Source organism: Eptatretus burgeri, chromosome 5 (genome assembly GCF_056783735.1).
Source record: "Eptatretus burgeri isolate ZD-2024b chromosome 5, Ebu_testis_v1, whole genome shotgun sequence".
NCBI lineage: Eukaryota > Metazoa > Chordata > Myxini > Myxiniformes > Myxinidae > Eptatretus > Eptatretus burgeri.
The window spans coordinates 77,880,126-77,904,240 of NC_140965.1; the positions used below are offsets into that span (position 1 = coordinate 77,880,126).

The 24,115-nt window shown below is 38.9% G+C and overlaps 1 protein-coding gene across 3 annotated transcripts in view; it reads left to right on the top strand.

Moving 5' to 3' along the window:
* ECD (ecdysoneless cell cycle regulator) overlaps nt 1-23,679 on the top strand; it is a 464,207-nt gene extending 440,528 nt beyond the window's left edge. For 2 of the 3 annotated variants that reach the window (XM_085882528.1, XM_085882526.1), the window contains exons 11-13: nt 21,397-21,464; nt 22,096-22,349; nt 23,272-23,679. In XM_085882528.1, the coding sequence (XP_085738654.1) occupies nt 21,397-21,464; nt 22,096-22,349; nt 23,272-23,490 (541 nt within the window). In that variant the 3' untranslated portion in view covers nt 23,491-23,679. The remainder of the gene's footprint in view (nt 1-21,396; nt 21,465-22,095; nt 22,350-23,271) is intronic. The other variant, XM_085882527.1, reaches the window with a different exon arrangement.
* The last annotated feature ends 436 nt before the right edge of the window (nt 23,680-24,115 follow it).

The window sequence follows — 24,115 nt, forward strand, 5'->3', positions numbered from 1 at the left end:
TGTATCTTTTTTGATAGCACAATCACGTTATAATTATGACGTCATTGGTCACGTGGTACGGTCGCCATCTTGAAAAAAGCGATAAACTTTGGACATCTGTATCTCGGAAACCGTGCAATGGAAAAAATTTTCGTTTGATACATTTTACTAAGCTCCCTATGGGGAACACGTGTGATTTTTCGTGACGTCATAGGTGAAGCGATATACCGGTGAAAATTCGTCAAGTAGAACGCCATATGGGAAAAATCTGAAAAATTCTGAGCATCATCTACGCCAAAAATCACTGACGAAAATGTTTTTTTGACGTCATCGATGACGTAATTCGGCCGCCATCTTGTTTTTTAGTGTTTTTTTTAAATCTTCTTCTCCAGAACGGCTATGCAGATTAAGGCGAAACTTTACACGCACATTCCCCCTGAGGTCCTCTTTCAAGTTTGTTAATTTGTTGTTGATACGTCACATGGTTTGGCGGCCATCTTGAAAAACCCTAAAACCTTCAAACATCTTCTTCTCCAGAAGCGCTGGTCCAATGAAGGCGAGATTTCAGAACTATATTCGTGACATGTATGCGATGCAAGTTTGTTAATTTCAAAGTGATAGGTCACATGGTTTGGCCGCCATGTTGGATTTAAGAAAAATATTAAATAAAGTTTTCTCTGGTATTTCATAAGCCATCGAAGCGAAAATTTGCAAGTGCCTTCCTCGCTCAAGTCTGCATACATGGTAAAAATTTTTACCTCAGAAGTCACATGGTTTGGCGGCCATCTTGGATAGAAAAATAGACTTTATCCGATTTACACAAAACTTCACACACTTGTTCGGGTCGACGATGGAAAGCAGAATTTAAATTCATGATATCCTCGGTCACAAGGTTCGGCAGCCATCTTGGATTGAAAATGAATAAATTTTAAAAATCTTCTTCTCCAGAAGGGCAAGACAGATGAAGACGAAACTTCACAGATATATTCCCCATGAGGTCCTTTCTCAAGTTTGTTAATTTATTTTTGATCGGTCACATGGTTTGGCGGCCATCTTGAAAAAACCCGAAAACCTTCAAACATCTTCTTCTCCAGAAGCGTTGGCCCAATGAAGGGGAGATTTCAGAACTATATTCGGGACAGGAAGGCGATATAAGTTTGTTAATTTCGAATTGATAAGTCACATGGTTTGGCCGCCATCTTGGATTTCAGAAAAATATTAAATAATGTTTTCTCTGGAACCGCTTAACCAAACGAATCGAAAATTTGTAATTATCATCTAGCAGGCAGTATGCACGCTTGGTAAAAATTATGATGTCACACGTCACATGGTTTGGCGGCCATCTTGGATTGAAAAACGCACCTTTACCGATTAACACGAAACTTCACGTACGTGTTCCAATACCCAGTTGGAAGCAGAATATACATTTCTGATGTCATAGGTCACATGGTTCGTCAGCCATCTTGGATTGAAAAACAATATCTTCAAACGTCTTTTTCTCTGAAACGGCTGAACAGATCCAGGCGAAACTCCACCACTATGACCGCCTCTCCATGACGAATAAAAAGTTCCCACCCCCTTTTGAGGTACGATGCAACGTTTGGCAGCCATATTGGATTGAAGGAAAAATATTAATTAATGTTTACTCTGGAACTACTGCATCAATAAATGTGAAACATCAAGTTTATGGTGGAACGCTCATGCGGAATGAGGGTTTGAAATTTCAACGCGATCGGGCCCAGGGTTTGGCAGCCATGTTGGTTTTAAGAAAAATATTAAATAATGTTTTCTCTGGAACTGCTTAACCTGGAGAAGCGAAAATTTGCAGTTATCATCCACCATCGTGTTTGCACACGTGGTGCAAATTATGACATCACAAGTCACATGGTTTGGCCGCCATCTTGGATTGAAGGATAAATATTAATTAATGTTTACTCTGGAACCGCTGCCTCTATATATGCGAAACTTCAGATTTATAATTCAGGTGACATGCGAAATAAAAGTTTAAAATTTCAACCTGATCGGTCACGCGGTTTGGGAGCCAGAATTATTTAATTATTTGAATCTGGAAGCCAGTAATAACGAAATTGAATGCTTTGTGCTGCCCGGTTCGTAACTCATCTGTTCCGTGCCGTCTCGAAGCAGGCCTGTGTTTGTATCACTATTAAATAATGTTTTCTCTGGCACCGCTTATCCTTTCAATGCCAAACTTTGCGACTGTCATCTGCAGAAAGTCCCATGTTGTATCAAAGGCGGACGGACTGGGTACCCGGTCATCACTGCCAGCAGTTATAAAGTGGCAGTTCTAGTTAGGGTACCCTGTGAGTACAGGGTACCCTATTGTTTTTCTTCTGTTTATTATTACGCATTATTATTATTATTCTTCCGCCGGCATTTTGCACCCTTTTTCGCTTTAAAAATCATTTTCTCTGGAACACTAAGTCCGATCGACAGGAAATTTTCACCATAGTATGTATCTTTTTGATAGCACAATCACGTTATAATTATGACGTCATTGGTCACGTGGTACGGTCGCCATCTTGAAAAAGCGATAAACTTTGGACATCTGTATCTCGGAAACCGTGCAATGGAAAAAATTTTCGTTTGATACATTTTACTAAGCTCCCTATGGGGAACACGTGTGATTTTTCGTGACGTCATAGGTGAAGCGATATACCGGTGAAAATTCGTCAAGTAGAACGCCATATGGGAAAAATCTGAAAAATTCTGAGCATCATCTACGCCAAAAATCACTGACGAAAATGTTTTTTTTGACGTCATCGATGACGTAATTCGGCCGCCATCTTGTTTTTTAGTGTTTTTTTTAAAATCTTCTTCTCCAGAACGGCTATGCAGATTAAGGCGAAACTTTACACGCACATTCCCCTGAGGTCCTCTTTCAAGTTTGTTAATTTGTTGTTGATACGTCACATGGTTTGGCGGCCATCTTGAAAAAACCCTAAAACCTTCAAACATCTTCTTCTCCAGAAGCGCTGGTCCAATGAAGGCGAGATTTCAGAACTATATTCGTGACATGTATGCGATGCAAGTTTGTTAATTTCAAAGTGATAGGTCACATGGTTTGGCCGCCATGTTGGATTTAAGAAAAATATTAAATAAAGTTTTCTCTGGTATTTCATAAGCCATCGAAGCGAAAATTTGCAAGTGCCTTCCTCGCTCAAGTCTGCATACATGGTAAAAAATTTTACCTCAGAAGTCACATGGTTTGGCGGCCATCTTGGATAGAAAAATAGACTTTATCCGATTTACACAAAACTTCACACACTTGTTCGGGTCGACGATGGAAAGCAGAATTTAAATTCATGATATCCTCGGTCACAAGGTTCGGCAGCCATCTTGGATTGAAAATGAATAAATTTTAAAAATCTTCTTCTCCAGAAGGGCAAGACAGATGAAGACGAAACTTCACAGATATATTCCCCATGAGGTCCTTTCTCAAGTTTGTTAATTTGTTTTTGATCGGTCACATGGTTTGGCGGCCATCTTGAAAAACCCGAAAACCTTCAAACATCTTCTTCTCCAGAAGCGTTGGCCCAATGAAGGGGAGATTTCAGAACTATATTCGGGACAGGAAGGCGATATAAGTTTGTTAATTTCGAATTGATAAGTCACATGGTTTGGCCGCCATCTTGGATTTCAGAAAAATATTAAATAATGTTTTCTCTGGAACCGCTTAACCAAACGAATCGAAAATTTGTAATTATCATCTAGCAGGCAGTATGCACGCTTGGTAAAAATTATGATGTCACACGTCACATGGTTTGGCGGCCATCTTGGATTGAAAAACGCACCTTTACCGATTAACACGAAACTTCACGTACGTGTTCCAATACCCAGTTGGAAGCAGAATATACATTTCTGATGTCATAGGTCACATGGTTCGTCAGCCATCTTGGATTGAAAAACAATATCTTCAAACGTCTTTTTCTCTGAAACGGCTGAACAGATCCAGGCGAAACTCCACCACTATGACCGCCTCTCCATGACGAATAAAAAGTTCCCACCCCCTTTTGAGGTACGATGCAACGTTTGGCAGCCATATTGGATTGAAGGAAAAATATTAATTAATGTTTACTCTGGAACTACTGCATCAATAAATGTGAAACATCAAGTTTATGGTGGAACGCTCATGCGGAATGAGGGTTTGAAATTTCAACGCGATCAGGCCCAGGGTTTGGCAGCCATGTTGGTTTTAAGAAAAATATTAAATAATGTTTTCTCTGGAACTGCTTAACCTGGAGAAGCGAAAATTTGCAGTTATCATCCACCATCGTGTTTGCACACGTGGTGCAAATTATGACATCACAAGTCACATGGTTTGGCCGCCATCTTGGATTGAAGGATAAATATTAATTAATGTTTACTCTGGAACCGCTGCCTCTATATATGCGAAACTTCAGATTTATAATTCAGGTGACATGCGAAATAAAAGTTTAAAATTTCAACCTGATCGGTCACGCGGTTTGGGAGCCAGAATTATTTAATTATTTGAATCTGGAAGCCAGTAATAACGAAATTGAATGCTTTGTGCTGCCCGGTTCGTAACTCATCTGTTCCGTGCCGTCTCGAAGCAGGCCTGTGTTTGTATCACTATTAAATAATGTTTTCTCTGGCACCGCTTATCCTTTCAATGCAAAACTTTGCGACTGTCATCTGCAGAAAGTCCCATGTTGTATCAAAGGCCGACACGTCTGGGTACCCGGTCATCACTGCCAGCAGTTATAAAGTGGCAGTTCTAGTTAGGGTACCCTGTGAGTACAGGGTACCCTATTGTTTTTCTTCTGTTTATTATTACGCATTATTATTATTATTCTTCCGCCGGCATTTTGCACCCTTTTTCGCTTTAAAAATCATTTTCTCTGGAACACTAAGTCCGATCGACAGGAAATTTTCACCATAGTATGTATCTTTTTTGATAGCACAATCACGTTATAATTATGACGTCATTGGTCACGTGGTACGGTCGCCATCTTGAAAAAAGCGATAAACTTTGGACATCTGTATCTTGGAAACCGTGCAATGGAAAAAATTTTCGTTTGATACATTTTACTAAGCTCCCTATGGGGAACACGTGTGATTTTTCGTGACGTCATAGGTGAAGCGATATACCGGTGAAAATTCGTCAAGTAGAACGCCATATGGGAAAAATCTGAAAAATTCTGAGCATCATCTACGCCAAAAATCACTGACGAAAATGTTTTTTTTGACGTCATCGATGACGTAATTCGGCCGCCATCTTGTTTTTTAGTGTTTTTTTTTTAATCTTCTTCTCCAGAACGGCTATGCAGATTAAGGCGAAACTTTACACGCACATTCCCCCTGAGGTCCTCTTTCAAGTTTGTTAATTTGTTGTTGATACGTCACATGGTTTGGCGGCCATCTTGAAAAACCCTAAAACCTTCAAACATCTTCTTCTCCAGAAGCGCTGGTCCAATGAAGGCGAGATTTCAGAACTATATTCGTGACATGTATGCGATGCAAGTTTGTTAATTTCAAAGTGATAGGTCACATGGTTTGGCCGCCATGTTGGATTTAAGAAAAATATTAAATAAAGTTTTCTCTGGTATTTCATAAGCCATCGAAGCGAAAATTTGCAAGTGCCTTCCTCGCTCAAGTCTGCATACATGGTAAAAATTTTTACCTCAGAAGTCACATGGTTTGGCGGCCATCTTGGATAGAAAAATAGACTTTATCCGATTTACACAAAACTTCACACACTTGTTCGGGTCGACGATGGAAAGCAGAATTTAAATTCATGATATCCTCGGTCACAAGGTTCGGCAGCCATCTTGGATTGAAAATGAATAAATTTTAAAAATCTTCTTCTCCAGAAGGGCAAGACAGATGAAGACGAAACTTCACAGATATATTCCCCATGAGGTCCTTTCTCAAGTTTGTTAATTTGTTTTTGATCGGTCACATGGTTTGGCGGCCATCTTGAAAAACCCGAAAACCTTCAAACATCTTCTTCTCCAGAAGCGTTGGCCCAATGAAGGGGAGATTTCAGAACTATATTCGGGACAGGAAGGCGATATAAGTTTGTTAATTTCGAATTGATAAGTCACATGGTTTGGCCGCCATCTTGGATTTCAGAAAAATATTAAATAATGTTTTCTCTGGAACCGCTTAACCAAACGAATCGAAAATTTGTAATTATCATCTAGCAGGCAGTATGCACGCTTGGTAAAAATTATGATGTCACACGTCACATGGTTTGGCGGCCATCTTGGATTGAAAAACGCACCTTTACCGATTAACACGAAACTTCACGTACGTGTTCCAATACCCAGTTGGAAGCAGAATATACATTTCTGATGTCATAGGTCACATGGTTCGTCAGCCATCTTGGATTGAAAAACAATATCTTCAAACGTCTTTTTCTCTGAAACGGCTGAACAGATCCAGGCGAAACTCCACCACTATGACCGCCTCTCCATGACGAATAAAAAGTTCCCCCCCCTTTTGAGGTACGACGCAACGTTTGGCAGCCATATTGGATTGAAGGAAAAATATTAATTAATGTTTACTCTGGAACTACTGCATCAATAAATGTGAAACATCAAGTTTATGGTGGAACGCTCATGCGGAATGAGGGTTTGAAATTTCAACGCGATCGGGCCCAGGGTTTGGCAGCCATGTTGGTTTTAAGAAAAATATTAAATAATGTTTTCTCTGGAACTGCTTAACCTGGAGAAGCGAAAATTTGCAGTTATCATCCACCATCGTGTTTGCACACGTGGTGCAAATTATGACATCACAAGTCACATGGTTTGGCCGCCATCTTGGATTGAAGGATAAATATTAATTAATGTTTACTCTGGAACCGCTGCCTCTATATATGCGAAACTTCAGATTTATAATTCAGGTGACATGCGAAATAAAAGTTTAAAATTTCAACCTGATCGGTCACGCGGTTTGGGAGCCAGAATTATTTAATTATTTGAATCTGGAAGCCAGTAATAACGAAATTGAATGCTTTGTGCTGCCCGGTTCGTAACTCATCTGTTCCGTGCCGTCTCGAAGCAGGCCTGTGTTTGTATCACTATTAAATAATGTTTTCTCTGGCACCGCTTATCCTTTCAATGCCAAACTTTGCGACTGTCATCTGCAGAAAGTCCCATGTTGTATCAAAGGCGGACGGACTGGGTACCCGGTCATCACTGCCAGCAGTTATAAAGTGGCAGTTCTAGTTAGGGTACCCTGTGAGTACAGGGTACCCTATTGTTTTCCTTCTGTTTATTATTATTATTATTACGCATTATTATTATTATTATTATTTTTCCGCCGGCATTTTGCACCCTTTTTCGCTTTAAAAATCATTTTCTCTGGAACACTAAGTCCGATCGACAGGAAATTTTCACCATAGTATGTATCTTTTTTGATAGCACAATCACGTTATAATTATGACGTCATTGGTCACGTGGTACGGTCGCCATCTTGAAAAAAGCGCTAAACTTTGGACATCTGTATCTCGGAAACCGTGCAATGGAAAAATTTTTCGTTTGATACATTTTACTAAGCTCCCTATGGGGAACACGTGTGATTTTTCGTGACGTCATAGGTGAAGCGATATACCGGTGAAAATTCGTCAAGTAGAACGCCATATAGGAAAAATCTGAAAAATTCTGAGCGTCATCTACATCAAAATTCATCGTCAAAAATGTTTTTTTGACGTCATCGATGACGTAATTCGGCCGCCATCTTGTTTTTTAGTGTTTTTTTAAAATCTTCTTCTCCAGAAGGGCTAGGCAGATTAAGGCGAAACTTTACACACACATTCCCCCTGAGGTCCTCTTTCAAGTTTGTTAATTTGTTGTTGATACGTCACATGGTTTGGCGGCCATCTTGAAAAAACCCTAAAACCTTCAAACATCTTCTTCTCCAGAAGCGCTGGGCCAATGAAGGCGCGATTTCAGAACTATATTCGGGACATGTATGCGATGCAAGTTTGTTAATTTCGAAGTGATAGGTCACATGGTTTGGCCGCCATGTTGGATTTAAGAAAAATATTAAATAATGTTTTCTCTGGAATTTCACAAGCCATCGAAGCGAAAATTTGCAAGTGCCTTCCTCCCTCAAGTCTGCATACATGGTAAAAAATTTTTACCTCAGAAGTCACATGGTTTGGCGGCCATCTTGGATAGAAAAATAGACCTTATCCGATTTACACGAAACTTCACACAGTTGTTCGGGTCGACGAGGGAAAGCAGAATTTAAATTTATGATATCATAGGTCACAAGGTTCGGCAGCCATCTTGGATTGAAAATGAATAAATTTTAAAAATCTTCTTCTCCAGAAGGGCAAGACAGATGAAGACGAAACTTCACACATATATTCCCCATGAGGTCCTTTCTCAAGTTTGTTAATTTGTTCTTGATCGGTCACATGGTTTGGCGGCCATCTTGAAAACCCGAAAACCTTCAAACATCTTCTTCTCCAGAAGCGTTGGCCCAATGAAGGGGAGATTTCAGAACTATATTCGGGACAGGAAGGCGATATAAGTTTGTTAATTTCGAATTGATAAGTCACATGGTTTGGCCGCCATCTTGGATTTAAGAAAAATATTAAATAATGTTTTCTCTGGAACCGCTTAACCAAACGAATCGAAACTTTGTAATTATCATCTAGCAGGCAGTATGCACGCATGGTAAAAATTATGACGTCACACGTCACATGGTTTGGCGGCCATCTTGGATAGAAAAACGCACCTTTACCGATTAACACGAAACTTCACAAACGTGTTCCAATACCTAGTTGGAAGCAGAATCTAAATTTGTGATGCCATAGGTCACATGGTTCGTCAGCCATCTTGGATTGAAAATGAATAAATTTAAAAAATCTTCTTCTCCAGATGGGCAAGACAGATTAAGCCGAAACTTCACAGATATATTCCGCATGAGGTCCTTTCTCAAGTTTGTTAATTTGTTCTTGATTGGTCACATGGTTTGGCGGCCATCTTGAATTTACCTTAAAACCTTCAAACATCTTCTTCTCCAGAACACCTGATCTGATCAAGGGGAAACTTCACACCCCTATTGCACATGAGTAGTGAATACAAGTTTGTTAATTTCTAATTGATAGGTCACATGGTTTGGCAGCCATGTTGAATTTAAGAAAAATATTAAATAATGTTTTCTCTGGAACTGCTTAACCTATCGAAGCGAAAATTTGCGTCTGTCATCCTCCATCATATCTGCATACATGGTAAAAATTATCAGGTCACAAGTCACATAGTTTGGCCGCCATCTTAGATTGAAGGATAAATATTAATTAATGTTTACTCTGGAACCACTGCTTCTATATATGCAAAACTTCATATTTATAATTTAGGCTACATGTGAAACAAAAGTTTAAAATTTCAACCTGATCGGCCGTGTGGTTTGGCAGCCAGAATTATTTAATTATTTGAATCTGGTCGCCAGTAATAACGAAATTGAACGTTTTGTGCTGCCAGGTTCGTAACTCGTCTGTTCCGCGCCGTCTCGAAGCAGGCCTGTGTTTGTATCACCATTAAATAATGTTTTCTCTGGCACCGCTTATCCTATCAATGCAAAACTTTGCGACGATGATTTAAGTCTCATGTTTTATCAGTTGTGTCAAAGGCACTTCTGGGTACCCGGTCATCACTGCCAGCAGTTATAAAGTGGCAGTTCTAGTTAGGGTATCCAGTCAAATGGACTGGATAACCTATTGTTTTTCTTCTGTTTATTATTATTATTATTATTTTTATTATTATTTTTCTTCCGCCGTAAATTTGCAAAATTTCCAGTTTTTTTCGCTTTAAATGCCATTTTCTCAGAAATGGTAAGACCAATCGACACAAAATTTTCACCAGATATGTATCTTTTTTGATAGCATACATAATTGATAATTATGACGTCATAGGTCACGTGATACGGGCGCCATCTTGAAAAAACAGATCAACTTTGGACCTCTGTATCTCGGAAACCTTCTAGTGTAAAAAAATTTCGCTTGATACATTTGAACAAGCTCCCTCTCGGGTATACGTGTGATTTTTCGTGACGTCATCAGTGAAGAGGTATCCCAGTAAAAATTCGTCAAGTAGAACGCCACATGGCAAAAATTTGAAATTTCTTGAGCATCATCTACACAAAAATTCATCGTAGAAAAAATATTTTGACGTCATCAGTGACGTAATTCGGCCGCCATCTTGTTTTTTGTGTTTTTTAAAAAAATCTTCTTCTCCAGAACGGCTGTGCAGATTGAGGCGAAACTTTACAGGCACATTCCCCCTGAGGTCCTCTTTCAAGTTTGTTAATTTGTTGTTCATACGTCACATGGTTTGGCGGCCATCTTGAAAAAACCTTAAAACCTTCAAACATCTTCTTCTCCAGAAGCGCTGGTCCAATGAAGGCGAGATTTCAGAACTATATTCGTGACATGTATGCGATGCAAGTTTGTTAATTTCAAAGTGATAGGTCACATGGTTTGGCCGCCATGTTGGATTTAAGAAAAATATTAAATAATGTTTTCTCTGGTATTTCATAAGCCATCAAAGCGAAAATTTGCAAGTGCCTTCCTCCCTCAAGTCTGCATACATGGTAAAAAATTTTACCTCAGAAGTCACATGGTTTGGCGGCCATCTTGGATAGAAAAATCGACTTTATCCGATTTACACGAAACTTCACACACTTGTTCGGGTCGACGATGGAAAGCAGAATTTAAATTTATGATATCATAGGTCACAAGGTTCGGCAGCCATCTTGGATTGAAAATGAATAAATTTTAAAAATCTTCTTCTCCAGAAGGGCAAGACAGATGAAGACGAAACTTCACACATACATTCCCCATGAGGTCCTTTCTCAAGTTTGTTAATTTGTTCTTGATCGGTCACATGGTTCGGCGGCCATCTTGAAAACCCTAAAACCTTCAAACATCTTCTTCTCCAGAAGCGCTGGTCGGATGAAGGGGAGATTTCAGAACTATATTCGGGACACGTAGGCGATATAAGTTTGTTAATTTCGAATTGATACGTTAGACGGTTTGGCCGCCATCTTGGATTTAAGAAAAATATTAAATAATGTTTTCTCTGGAACCGCTGAACCAAACGAATCGAAAATTTGTAATTATCATCTACCATCGTGTATGCACGCATGGTAAAAATTATGACATCACACGTCACACGGTTTGGCGGCCATCTTGGATAGAAAAACGCACCTTTACCGATTAACACGAAACTTTACAAACGTGTTCCAATACCCAGTTGGAAGCAGAATGTAAATTTCTGATGTCATAGGTCACATGGTTCGTCAGCCATCTTGGATTGAAAATGAATAAATTTTAAAAATCTTCTTCTCCAGAAAGGCAAGACAGATTAAGCCGAAACTTCACACATATATTCCCCATGAGGTCCTTTCTCAAGTTTGTTAATTTGTTCTTGATTGGTCACATGGTTTGGCGGCCATCTTGAATTTACCTTAAAACCTTCAAACATCTTCTTCTCCAGAACACCTAATCTGATCAAGGGGAAACTTCACACCCCAATTGCACATGAGTAGCGAATACAAGTTTGTTAATTTCTAATTGATAGGTCACATGGTTTGGCAGCCATGTTGAATTTAAGAAAAATATTAAATAATGTTTTCTCTGGAACTGCTTAACCTATCGAAGCGAAAATTTGCGTCTGTCATCCTTCCTGATATCTGCATACATGGTAAAAATTATGAGGTCACAAGTCACATGGTTTGGCCGCCATCTTAGATTGAAGGATAAATATTAATTCATGTTTACTCTGGAACCACTACTTCTATATATGCGAAACTTCATATTTATAATTTAGGCTACATGTGAAACAAAAGTTTAAAATTTCAACCTGATCGGCCACGTGGTTTGGCAGCCAGAATTATTTAATTATTTGAATCTGGTCGCCAGTAATAAGGAAATTGAACGCTTTATGCTGCCCGGTTCGTAACTCGTCTGTTCCGCGCCGTCTCGAAGCAGGCCTGTGTTTGTATCACCATTAACTAATGTTTTCTCTGGCACCGCTTATCCGATAAATGCGAAACTTTGCGACTATGATTTAAGTCTCACGTTGTGTCAGTTGTGTCAAAGGCGGACGGACTGGGTACCCGATCATCACTGCCAGCAGTTATAAAGTGGCAGTTCTAGTTATTATTATTATTCTTCCGCCGTAAATTTGCAAAATTTCCAAATTTTTTCGCTTTAAATGCCATTTTCTCAGAAATGGTAAGACCAATCGACACAAAATTTTCACCAAATATGTATCTTTTTTGATAGCATACATAATTGATAATTATGACGTCATAGGTCACGTGATACGGGCGCCATCTTGAAAAAACAGATCAACTTTGGACCTCTGTATCTCGGAAACCTTCTAGTGTAAAAAATTTCGCTTGATACATTTGAACAAGCTCCCTCTCGGGTATACGTGTGATTTTTCGTGACGTCATCAGTGAAGAGGTATCCCAGTAAAAATTCGTCAAGTAGAACGCCACATGGCAAAAATTTGAAATTTCTTGAGCATCATCTACACAAAAATTCATCGTAGAAAAAAAATATTTTGACGTCATCAGTGACGTAATTCGGCCGCCATCTTGTTTTTTTGTGTTTTTTAAAAAAAATCTTCTTCTCCAGAACGGCTGTGCAGATTGAGGCGAAACTTTACAGGCACATTCCCCCTGAGGTCCTCTTTCAAGTTTGTTAATTTGTTGTTGATACGTCACATGGTTTGGTGGCCATCTTGAAAAAACCTTAAAACCTTCAAACATCTTCTTCTCCAGAAGCGCTGGTCCAATGAAGGCGAGATTTCAGAACTATATTCGTGACATGTATGTGATGCAAGTTTGTTAATTTCAAAGTGATAGGTCACATGGTTTGGCCGCCATGTTGGATTTAAGAAAAATATTAAATAATGTTTTCTCTGGAACCGCTTAACCTAACGAATCGAAAATTTGCAATTATCATCTATCATCGTCTATGCACGCAAGGTAAAAATTATGACGTCACACGTCACATGGTTTGGCGGCCATCTTGGATAGAAAAACGCACCTTTACCGATTAACACAAAACTTCACATACGTGTTCCAATACCAAGTTAGAAGCAGAATTTAAATTTGTGATGTCATAGGTCACATGGTTCGTCAGCCATCTTGGATTGAAAAATAATATCTTAAAACGTCTTTTTCTCTGAAACGACTGAACAGATCCAGGTGAAACTCCACCACTATGACCGCCTCTCCATGAAGAATAAAAAGTTCTCACCCCCTTTTGAGGTACGACGCAACGTTTGGCAGCCATATTGGATTGAAGGAAAAATATTAATTAATGTTTACTCTGGAAATACTGCATCAATAAATGTGAAACATCAAGTTTATGGTGGAACGCTCATGCGGAATGAGCGTTTGAAATTTCAACGGGATCGGGCCCAGGGTTTGGCAGCCATGTTGGTTTTAAGAAAAATATTAAATAATGTTTTCTCTGGAACTGCTTAACCTGGAGAAGCGAAAATTTGCAGTTATCATCCACCATCGTGTTTGCACACGTGGTGCAAATTATGACATCACAAGTCACATGGTTTGGCCGCCATCTTGGATTGAAGGATAAATATTAATTAATGTTTACTCTGGAACCGCTGCCTCTATATATGCGAAACTTCACATTTATAATTCAGGTGATATGCTAAACAAAAGTTTAAAATTTCAACCTGATCGGTCACACAGTTTGGGAGCCAGAATTATTTATTTATTTGAATCTGGAAGCCAGTAATAACGAAATTGAATGCTTTGTGCTGCCCGGTTCGTAACTCGTCTGTTCCGCGCCGTCTCGAAGCAGGCCTGTATTTGTATCACTCTTAAATAATGTTTTCTCTGGAACCACTTTCCCGATCAAAGTGAAACTTTGGGACTGTCATCTGCAGAAAGTCCCATGTTGTATCAAAAGGCGGACGGACTGGGTACCCGGTCATCACTGCCAGCAGTTATAAAGTGGCAGTTCTAGTTATTAGGGTACCCTGTGAGTACAGGGTACCCTATTGTTTTTCTTCTGTTTATTATTACGCATTATTATTATTATTCTTCCGCCGGCATTTTGCACCCTTTTTCGCTTTAAAAATCATTTTCTCTGGAACACTAAGTCCGATCGACAGGAAATTTTCACCATAGTATGTATCTTTTTTGATAGCACAATCACGTTATAATTATGACGTCATTGGTCACGTGGTACGGTCGCCATCTTGAAAAAAGCGATAAACTTTGGACATCTGTATCTCGGAAACCGTGCAATGGAAAAAATTTTCGTTTGATACATTTTACTAAGCTCCCTATGGGGAACACGTGTGATTTTTCGTGACGTCATAGGTGAAGCGATATACCGGTGAAAATTCGTCAAGTAGAACGCCATATGGGAAAAATCTGAAAAATTCTGAGCATCATCTACGCCAAAAATCACTGACGAAAATGTTTTTTTTGACGTCATCGATGACGTAATTCGGCCGCCATCTTGTTTTTTAGTGTTTTTTTTTTTTTAAATCTTCTTCTCCAGAACGGCTATGCAGATTAAGGCGAAACTTTACACGCACATTCCCCCTGAGGTCCTCTTTCAAGTTTGTTAATTTGTTGTTGATACGTCACATGGTTTGGCGGCCATCTTGAAAAAACCCTAAAACCTTCAAACATCTTCTTCTCCAGAAGCGCTGGTCCAATGAAGGCGAGATTTCAGAACTATATTCGTGACATGTATGCGATGCAAGTTTGTTAATTTCAAAGTGATAGGTCACATGGTTTGGCCGCCATGTTGGATTTAAGAAAAATATTAAATAAAGTTTTCTCTGGTATTTCATAAGCCATCAAAGCGAAAATTTGCAAGTGCCTTCCTCGCTCAAGTCTGCATACATGGTAAAAATTTTTACCTCAGAAGTCACATGGTTTGGCGGCCATCTTGGATAGAAAAATAGACTTTATCCGATTTACACAAAACTTCACACACTTGTTCGGGTCGACGATGGAAAGCAGAATTTAAATTCATGATATCCTCGGTCACAAGGTTCGGCAGCCATCTTGGATTGAAAATGAATAAATTTTAAAAATCTTCTTCTCCAGAAGGGCAAGACAGATGAAGACGAAACTTCACAGATATATTCCCCATGAGGTCCTTTCTCAAGTTTGTTAATTTGTTTTTGATCGGTCACATGGTTTGGCGGCCATCTTGAAAAAACCCGAAAACCTTCAAACATCTTCTTCTCCAGAAGCGTTGGCCCAATGAAGGGATTTCAGAACTATATTCGGGACAGGAAGGCGATATAAGTTTGTTAATTTCGAATTGATAAGTCACATGGTTTGGCCGCCATCTTGGATTTCAGAAAAATATTAAATAATGTTTTCTCTGGAACCGCTTAACCAAACGAATCGAAAATTTGTAATTATCATCTAGCAGGCAGTATGCACGCTTGGTAAAAATTATGATGTCACACGTCACATGGTTTGGCGGCCATCTTGGATTGAAAAACGCACCTTTACCGATTAACACGAAACTTCACGTACGTGTTCCAATACCCAGTTGGAAGCAGAATATACATTTCTGATGTCATAGGTCACATGGTTCGTCAGCCATCTTGGATTGAAAAACAATATCTTCAAACGTCTTTTTCTCTGAAACGGCTGAACAGATCCAGGCGAAACTCCACCACTATGACCGCCTCTCCATGACGAATAAAAAGTTCCCACCCCCTTTTGAGGTACGATGCAACGTTTGGCAGCCATATTGGATTGAAGGAAAAATATTAATTAATGTTTACTCTGGAACTACTGCATCAATAAATGTGAAACATCAAGTTTATGGTGGAACGCTCATGCGGAATGAGGGTTTGAAATTTCAACGCGATCGGGCCCAGGGTTTGGCAGCCATGTTGGTTTTAAGAAAAATATTAAATAATGTTTTCTCTGGAACTGCTTAACCTGGAGAAGCGAAAATTTGCAGTTATCATCCACCATCGTGTTTGCACACGTGGTGCAAATTATGACATCACAAGTCACATGGTTTGGCCGCCATCTTGGATTGAAGGATAAATATTAATTAATGTTTACTCTGGAACCGCTGCCTCTATATATGCGAAACTTCAGATTTATAATTCAGGTGACATGCGAAATAAAAGTTTAAAATTTCAACCTGATCGGTCACGCGGTTTGGGAGCCAGAATTATTTAATTATTTGAATCTGGAAGCCAGTAATAACGAAGTTGAATGCTTTGTGCTGCCCGGTTCGTAACTCATCTGTTCCGTGCCGTCTCGAAGCAGGCCTGTGTTTGTATCACTATTAAATAATGTTTTCTCTGGCACCGCTTATCCTTTCAATGCCAAACTTTGCGACTGTCATCTGCAGAAAGTCCCATGTTGTATCAAAGGCGGACGGACTGGGTACCCGGTCATCACTGCCAGCAGTTATAAAGTGGCAGTTCTAGTTATTATTATTATTATTATTATAACGGGTTTTTATGTTCTACTGACCGATTTTGTGGCGGATCTGGAGGGAAAACTGTCGGATGAAATTCAACGAAACTTAACAGGATTATTACTCACCACCTGAAGTTTATACTATGAAACATTTGATGACGTAGGTCACGTGGTATGGCGGCCATATTTGATTTTATCCAAAACCTAAAAACATCTTCTTCTCCAGAAGGGATAATCAGACAGCCTCAATCTTTTGCACACATTTGCTAAGTTCGATGCTAATGTGAATTTGTTAATTTGGTCGAAATCGTTACATAATTAATATGATTTAAAATGATGCCGATTCGCCTCATTAAATATGCAAATGAGAGTTGAAAAAATTTAATGACAGATTTCGATAGTACCGAAACAGGGGACTCCCAATATAGTTATACTATGTCTGTATTTGACCCCAGTGAGCCCCCAGCGCCCCCCAAAGTTGAAAATGACCCATTTTTGAAATGTCATAAAATGAAAACAACGCTTGGAGTAAATTCAATGAAACTTATCCATTAAATTAATCTCCACCTGAAGTTTATACTTTAAAAATTTTGATGACGTAGGTCATGTGGTATGGTGGCCATATTGGATTTTATCCAAAACCTAAAAACATCTTCTTCTCCAGAAGGGATAATCTGACAGCCTCAATCTTTTGCACACATTTGCTAAGTTCCATGCTAATGTTAATTTGTTAATTTGTTAATTTGGTCGAAATCGTTATTTAATTTATATGATTTTAAATGATGCCGATTTGCCTCATTAAATATGCAAAATATGCAAATGATAGTTGAAAAAATGTAATGACAAATTTAGATAGCACATAAACAGGGGACTCCCAATATATTTATACTATGTCTGTATTTGACCCCAGTGAGCCCCCAGAGCCCCCCAAAGTTGAAAATGACCAATTTTTGAAATGTCATAAAATGAAAACAACGCTTGGATGAAATTCAATGAAACTTATCCATTGAATAACTCTCCACCTGAAGTTTATACTTTGAAAATTTTGATGACGTAGGTCATGTGGTCTGGCGGCCATATTGGATTTTCTCCAAAACCTAAAAACATCTTCTTCTCCAGAAGGGGTAATACGACAGCCTCAAACTTTTGCACACATTTGCAAGGTTCCATTGGAATGTTAAGTTGTTAATTTCGTCAAAATCGTTGCATAATTTATATGATTAAAATGATGCCGATTCGTCTCATTAAATATGCCAAATATGCAAATGAGAGTTGAAAAAATTTAATGAAAGATTCTGATAGGCCTTGAAGAGGGGACTCCAAATATGTTTACGCTATTTCTGTATTTTACCCCAGTGAGGCCCCAGAGCCCCCCAAAATTTAAAATCACCCATTTTTGACATGTCGTAAAATGAAAACCAAAGAAGACAGACAAAAAGTGACCACAAATTCTGGAAGATATTTTAACGTTCTACAAGTTCGCCATTTACATTAATATGCAAATGTGGAGTTATTGGACTTTTTTGGGGACTTGAAAATTTGTCCAGCCTCGATTTGTCCAACGTGAAGTTTCTTTCTCTATCATGTATTGCTATGGGCTTTTCAATCCTTCATTGAGATAACATGAGGGACCCCGTAGCTGGGCCACATTGCAGACTTGAACTAACTTTCTAACTCGGAAAACCCACATCATGTGACAGGGTGATGGTGTTGAAATTTGTTAAAATGGAGGCACGCCTTGAAGCCCGGGATTACTGGTTTACCAGTTTTAATTATTATTGTTATTTCTAGCAGAGTACCAACCCTGCGGGCGCTCGTGTTCCAAGCATGCAACAACTTCTTCTGACGCATACCTTTATTTGGATGGTGTATAGACAAGTGACAGCTCTGTATCAGCCAAAAAAGAATAACCCGGGTTACATGCATGAAGCAAAAGCAGACCTACTACTTATAATTAAAAACACCTCACTGCACTGGTAAACATGGGTACAGGATTACTGTACTGTAGATGGTGGAGACTTGCAATACCCTCCCCCACCTGGAGGTGGTGCTACACGATACACATTTACCTTGAGAATTTGCATCCCTCTCCTCCCACTCACCCCCTCCCCCCCCCTCAAAAAAAAAATCACCAGCAAAGATATTCATTGAGGTCATGCTGATCCTATGTAGCAAGTCGAAATGTAATCGGTCCAGAACTACAAGAGGAGTAGTGTGACAAACACACAGACGCCGGCGGGTGAATTATAGTGAAGGTTATTATTTCATGCAAGTTATTACCCTGGCCGTGGAGTGAAAAGTGGGTGAAGCAATTGAAGTTTTTTGATGTCTGTTCTTGGGAATGAGGAACAACTTGATTTGAAATGAATGTTATGTTTTGAACACAAAGTTGATCTGCAGTTTAGCAGTACTTTAACTCTGAATTTGGTAAATTTTACGGAATGTCATCCCGATCACAAATGCATACAGAGTAGTACGGTTTTTATCCCCCGCTGCGTGGCGGAAGGGGGATATTGTTGTCACCCAGGTCGTCCGGCTGTCCGTCGGTCCGTCTGTCCGGGCATCAACATTTATAGCTGTGAGTGCGATAACTCATAAACTGTTCGCCATATCGATTTGAAATTTGGGTCACACATGTACCACCTGAAAAGGAAGAACCCTATTGATTTTGGGCATGGCCGGATCCAAGATTGCCGACTGGGGCAGCCATCTTGAAAAATGTTTTTTCGCCATATCGATTTGAAATTTGGGTCACACATGTACCACCTGAAAAGGAAGAACCCTATTGATTTTGGGCGTGGCCGGATCCAAGATGGCCGACTGGGGTGGCCATCTTGAAAAAAACGTTTTTTCGCCATATCGATTTGAAATTTGAGTCACACATGTACCATATGAAAAGGAAGAACCCTGTTGATTTTGGGCGTGGCCGGATCCAAGATGGCCGACTGGGGTGGCCATCTTGAAAAATGTTTTTTGTAATAAATGGAAAACCGCTTATCTGATTTCAATTATCTTTGGTTACTACGTTCCTCACCCCTGGGGAAATTTTTCGAGATGATGACCAAATGGTGTCTTGTTTCCAATTCACCTCCCTCATTATCTGGAATATGTATGACCTTTTTCATTCAATGGCGGGGGATTCCCCATCTCTGATGGTATATTTTTTGTTGTTGTTTGGTTTTTTTAGGTCATCTCGTAAGAGATGACCTAATAAAACCAGTCTCGATGTCCTTACGTCCGTACGTCCCCATTTTTTTCTTCTGATTTTCTTGATATTTGGTATGTGGGTGGATGTCGATGAGGGATGCACGACGGTATGACCTTTGACCCGATTGAAGGTCAAGGTCAAGGTCACTCCAAAGTTTCAAAATCGTCCCTTTTCAAAATCTATCTCCTCTGCCGTTTATGATCCGATCTTCAAAATTCCTTCGGATTCTGATAATATGGAACAATATCTAAATTTGGTCAGGCCGGTTTTTTGAAATTCTTTCTGGTTATCGAGGCACGTGTCTTCAAAGTTGGAAAAATGATCGGTGATACTGTCAAAAAAAAATTCGCCCGATCTTGATGAAACTAGGTATGTAGATAGGGGTCGATGAGTGATGCATGATGGTATGAATTTTGACACGATTGAAGGTCAAGGTCAAGGTCACTCCAAAGTTGCGAAATCGTCCATTTTCAAAATCTATCTCCTCCTCCGTTTGTGATCCGATCTTCGAAATTTCTTCGGATTCTGATAATATGGAACAATATCTAAATTTGTTTGGGCTGGTTTTTTTTAAATTCGTACTGGTTATCGAGTCACGTGTCTTTAAAGTTGGAAAAATCGTCGATGTGATACGGTCAAAAATTTTTTGCCGATCTTGATGAAACTTGGTATGAAGGTAGGAGTCGATGAGTGATGCACGACATTATGACTTTAGACCTGATTGAAGGTCAAGGTCACCAATGCTGTAAACTTGTGAAATCATCCATTGTCAAAATATCCTTCGCCATTTATGACTCAGAAATGCGGTTTGATTTCTGAGGTCCGGTTTCTATCCCTTTGAAGACGCATTGATCATAAATGTTCCAAATCAACCATTTTCAAAATCAATCTCCGGATAACTTCGAAATGTAGTTTGATTTCTGAGGTTTTCTATCCTTTTTACTCCCGGGGCTTTCGTCTGTACGTTTAACCAAAAGGCAAGATGTCATCAAAGCCATTCTAAGCCGATTAGAGATCCACATCTACAGAGCTTCAGAGATGACCGTCACCCTCAACCGGGGGTAATTTTTATATATATATATTTTTTTTGCCTGTTTGGCAGTCAAACAAAATTGAATAGTCGTGCCAAACAGGAAACTTTGTTGTTCAGGATGTCATAAAAGACACAAACAGGCATGAATAATTAATTTATCATGTTAAATTATGTTCTGTAAAAGATGCTGCATCAACGGCATTAAACCTCTGAAAAGTTTTTTTTTTTTTTTCTTTTCTAAAACCTTTCAAACTTTTTATTTTACTTCAATTGAATTATGTATTTTGAACACTGTAGAACACAAATCACCTTCTTGTCACTTCAAGAAAAAAACCTTCAGTTTAGCAGGACTTGGACAAAATATTACGCCATCTTGACCAATCGAAGTTGCCGCTCGTGCTCTTAGCAATGGGGAATATTGAGATTCGCACAAAATTGTGATCATGCTCAAACACAAAGCAAGAGTTAAAAGACCCTTCCCATCTCCTTTTTCTCAAGATTGCACAGGGTAAGGTGTTCTGTGAACTCTCTGTTTGTTAAAGTTATTTTGTGAAAATGTTAGTTTGCAGTAACATTCTCTTCTTCTGTGTAAAATAGCTCGACTTGATCTAAAAACTTCAACAGGTCCTTTACTGTGAGCAATTGCATTGGAATTGGTGATATACATGTTCAGTCTTGTATGTGGCTGATTCGTATTAAAGAATGGTACTTCCCTTGTCACCATAAGGTCACCTGGAGGTGCACCAGTCCAGCTGGATTCTGACCTATTTACAGCAGCTGTGCAGAAGATTCTTGGTGTGTTGTGGTCTACGCCCTGACAAAGTATTTCTCCCCAATGGCTTCTGAAATAGCAAATCTGAGTAAACATCGGTGCATAAAATGCTTTCACGATCGTTGACACTGAAACATGTTTGAGTCTTTCTGCTTTATAGTAATTCAACTTGTATAAGTAAGTCGACCTGGTGGCACTAGCCAAACTCGGAGCAATGGATTAGTCATTTCTTTGTAGGCTTGTTGGAGAGGATAAACAATGGATTTTATAAATTAAAAGTTCACAGTCGTCTGTTTATAACTATGGGAAACCACAGACCACAATCATATTTAAGGATTATCCCTTTGTTGGAAAAAATAAAAAAGGTGCGAAAGGGCTGACGCTCAAAACTCCAGTCTCACCTTGTTTATCACAATGGTAAATACAGTATACTCTTATGAAAGTTTCATTGACATTTATCAAACGAGTAAGACCTTTGTAGACTACAGTAACTGTTTTACTGACTTGTTAAAACAATTTATTGAGTTGCAGTGAAGATAAGGTTTTTTTTTGTTGTTTAAAAAATATATATATTTATTCCTGTTACTTTCTTCCCTTCCCATGAAAGCAAGGCAAATGTTTTTGTCCTTTTCATACTTTATATGTTGCTATCAGCAGGGAATGACAGGAAACAGGAGATGGACCTAGACAGTGATGATCTTGAAGAGGAGCAGGATGAGTATGATTTGGAAGTGGAAGATGAATATTGTGAAACGGGAGAAAGCAATGAAGATGAAGATGATGCTGAAGCAGGAGCAAGGAGTGAAGATGTAGATACTGCTCATAGTTTGAGATCTCTCATGTATGAGATGGATGTACAGCTACAAGGAACCACTATGGGTCAGAGTTTCTCCCGAAAAGTTAAAAAGGTAGGTGATCCAGTACGAATGTGGAAAGTGAGGAAGAGATAAGTTTGTGGAGTCTAATGGTGAGGAAGTAATGGATTCGTGAAGTTGGTAGGGATCTGGACATTCCTGCCATATAACTATGTAGATGATATTGACTGGTTTTTCAAACATTATTTACTCAATTATTAGTGTGTGCAATATGGTAAGGTTGTGATTCGCTCTGACAATTTGTAACATATGTACGGCCAAGTGTGCAGTGCATGTTTATGTTATCCTCAAGACAAGATAACGCTTGGCTAATTACTCATGTTTTTTAGATCAGCAAATGGCATATGTTGTTCTGTGACAAAATATTGTTTGCAGTTTGAGGGTAATATATCGACAAAATTCGACATAACTTTCATGTTGTTTATGAGGGACAAGAAAAGCTTGGAATTTCCAGCGGATGAAATTGATGGACAGGATGGAGGTGGGGTTGGAAGAAATTGAGCATTTGTCTTTGCTTTTCTCAAACAAGGAGTAAGAGTGCAAAAGTACAGTTCTTGTTTGCAAAACACATTTGATAATTGGCAGGATTATTTAATATGCAATATGCTTGTTATTATTATTATTATTATTATTATTATTATTTATTTATTTATTTATTTATTTTCCACAATTAAATTTGCATTTGTCAGTTGTGTGAAACATGTTAACAAAAAACAAAAACCTCGTTCAAGTCAAAAATCATTAAATTCCAAATGAGTGGTCGTTTCCACTGCACCTTGACTTCCACCGTGTCATAGTGCAGGTCCAATGTGAAAATGCGCTGTATTCTGTTTTGAGTTTCGTGTGAAATTGGAAATGTTCATAGATCTTCATGTGAAATGCAATAGTCTGTTACTTGTGAAAGATATGCAAGGTGTTGATCAAATTCTATGGGTATTTTTTTTTTGTGGCTTAGACCAAGATGCAGCAAAACTCGAGCTCTTCAGATGAGGAGGACATGGAGATGAAGAAGGAAGAGGATGGAGAAAATGAACAATTGACTCCGATTGACATTGATTTGAATTTGGTGCAAAATCTGCTGGCATCGCTCGGCTCACAGGATGGGTTGGCAGGACCAGCGGCGAATATCCTACACGGGATGGGCATAACCCTGCCACCTGCCACAGACACTTAATCATTTGGTACCAATCTTGTATATTGATGATGGAAACTTGTTTATGATTTATACGATAGGAATTTTTCAATGATTTATGGGGAAAAGGTGGTCTTTTTACTGAGGCTATGTGGATGAGTTAAGTTTACCAAAGTACATTATTACACTGATTATTTATTTTCTTGGTTAATAAACTTTTCTTCGCCTTTATTTAAGTGCAGCATCTATTCATGACTTAAATGTGTGCGTGCATGTGTGCATGCATGCGTAAAGTGGTACCCTTGGAAAGCTATTAATTAATCTACTTACAAAAATTTCAAAGTTGTAAAACGTCATGTCTATTTAATCAGTGTAGCGGAAGCCCATAGTAAAAATACGACAGAAGGAAAAAAAAATGGAAGCCTTTTATTCGTGTGCTTGTTGAAAGAGCTCATAATGGGAGGTTATAAAAGGAATGTCTTGTTGTAATTGTATTCAAGAAACGCTTCAAGAAAAGAAGAGTAAAATGAGTTTAATAACATTGATCTATTGAAACCATTTGGGTAAATCTTGGTTCCAAATGTTGCAATATCTGCACCTTATATGCATAAAGATACAATCTCTTGTATACAACTTTGTTTTGAATATTATTTTCCCATCGGTTTGG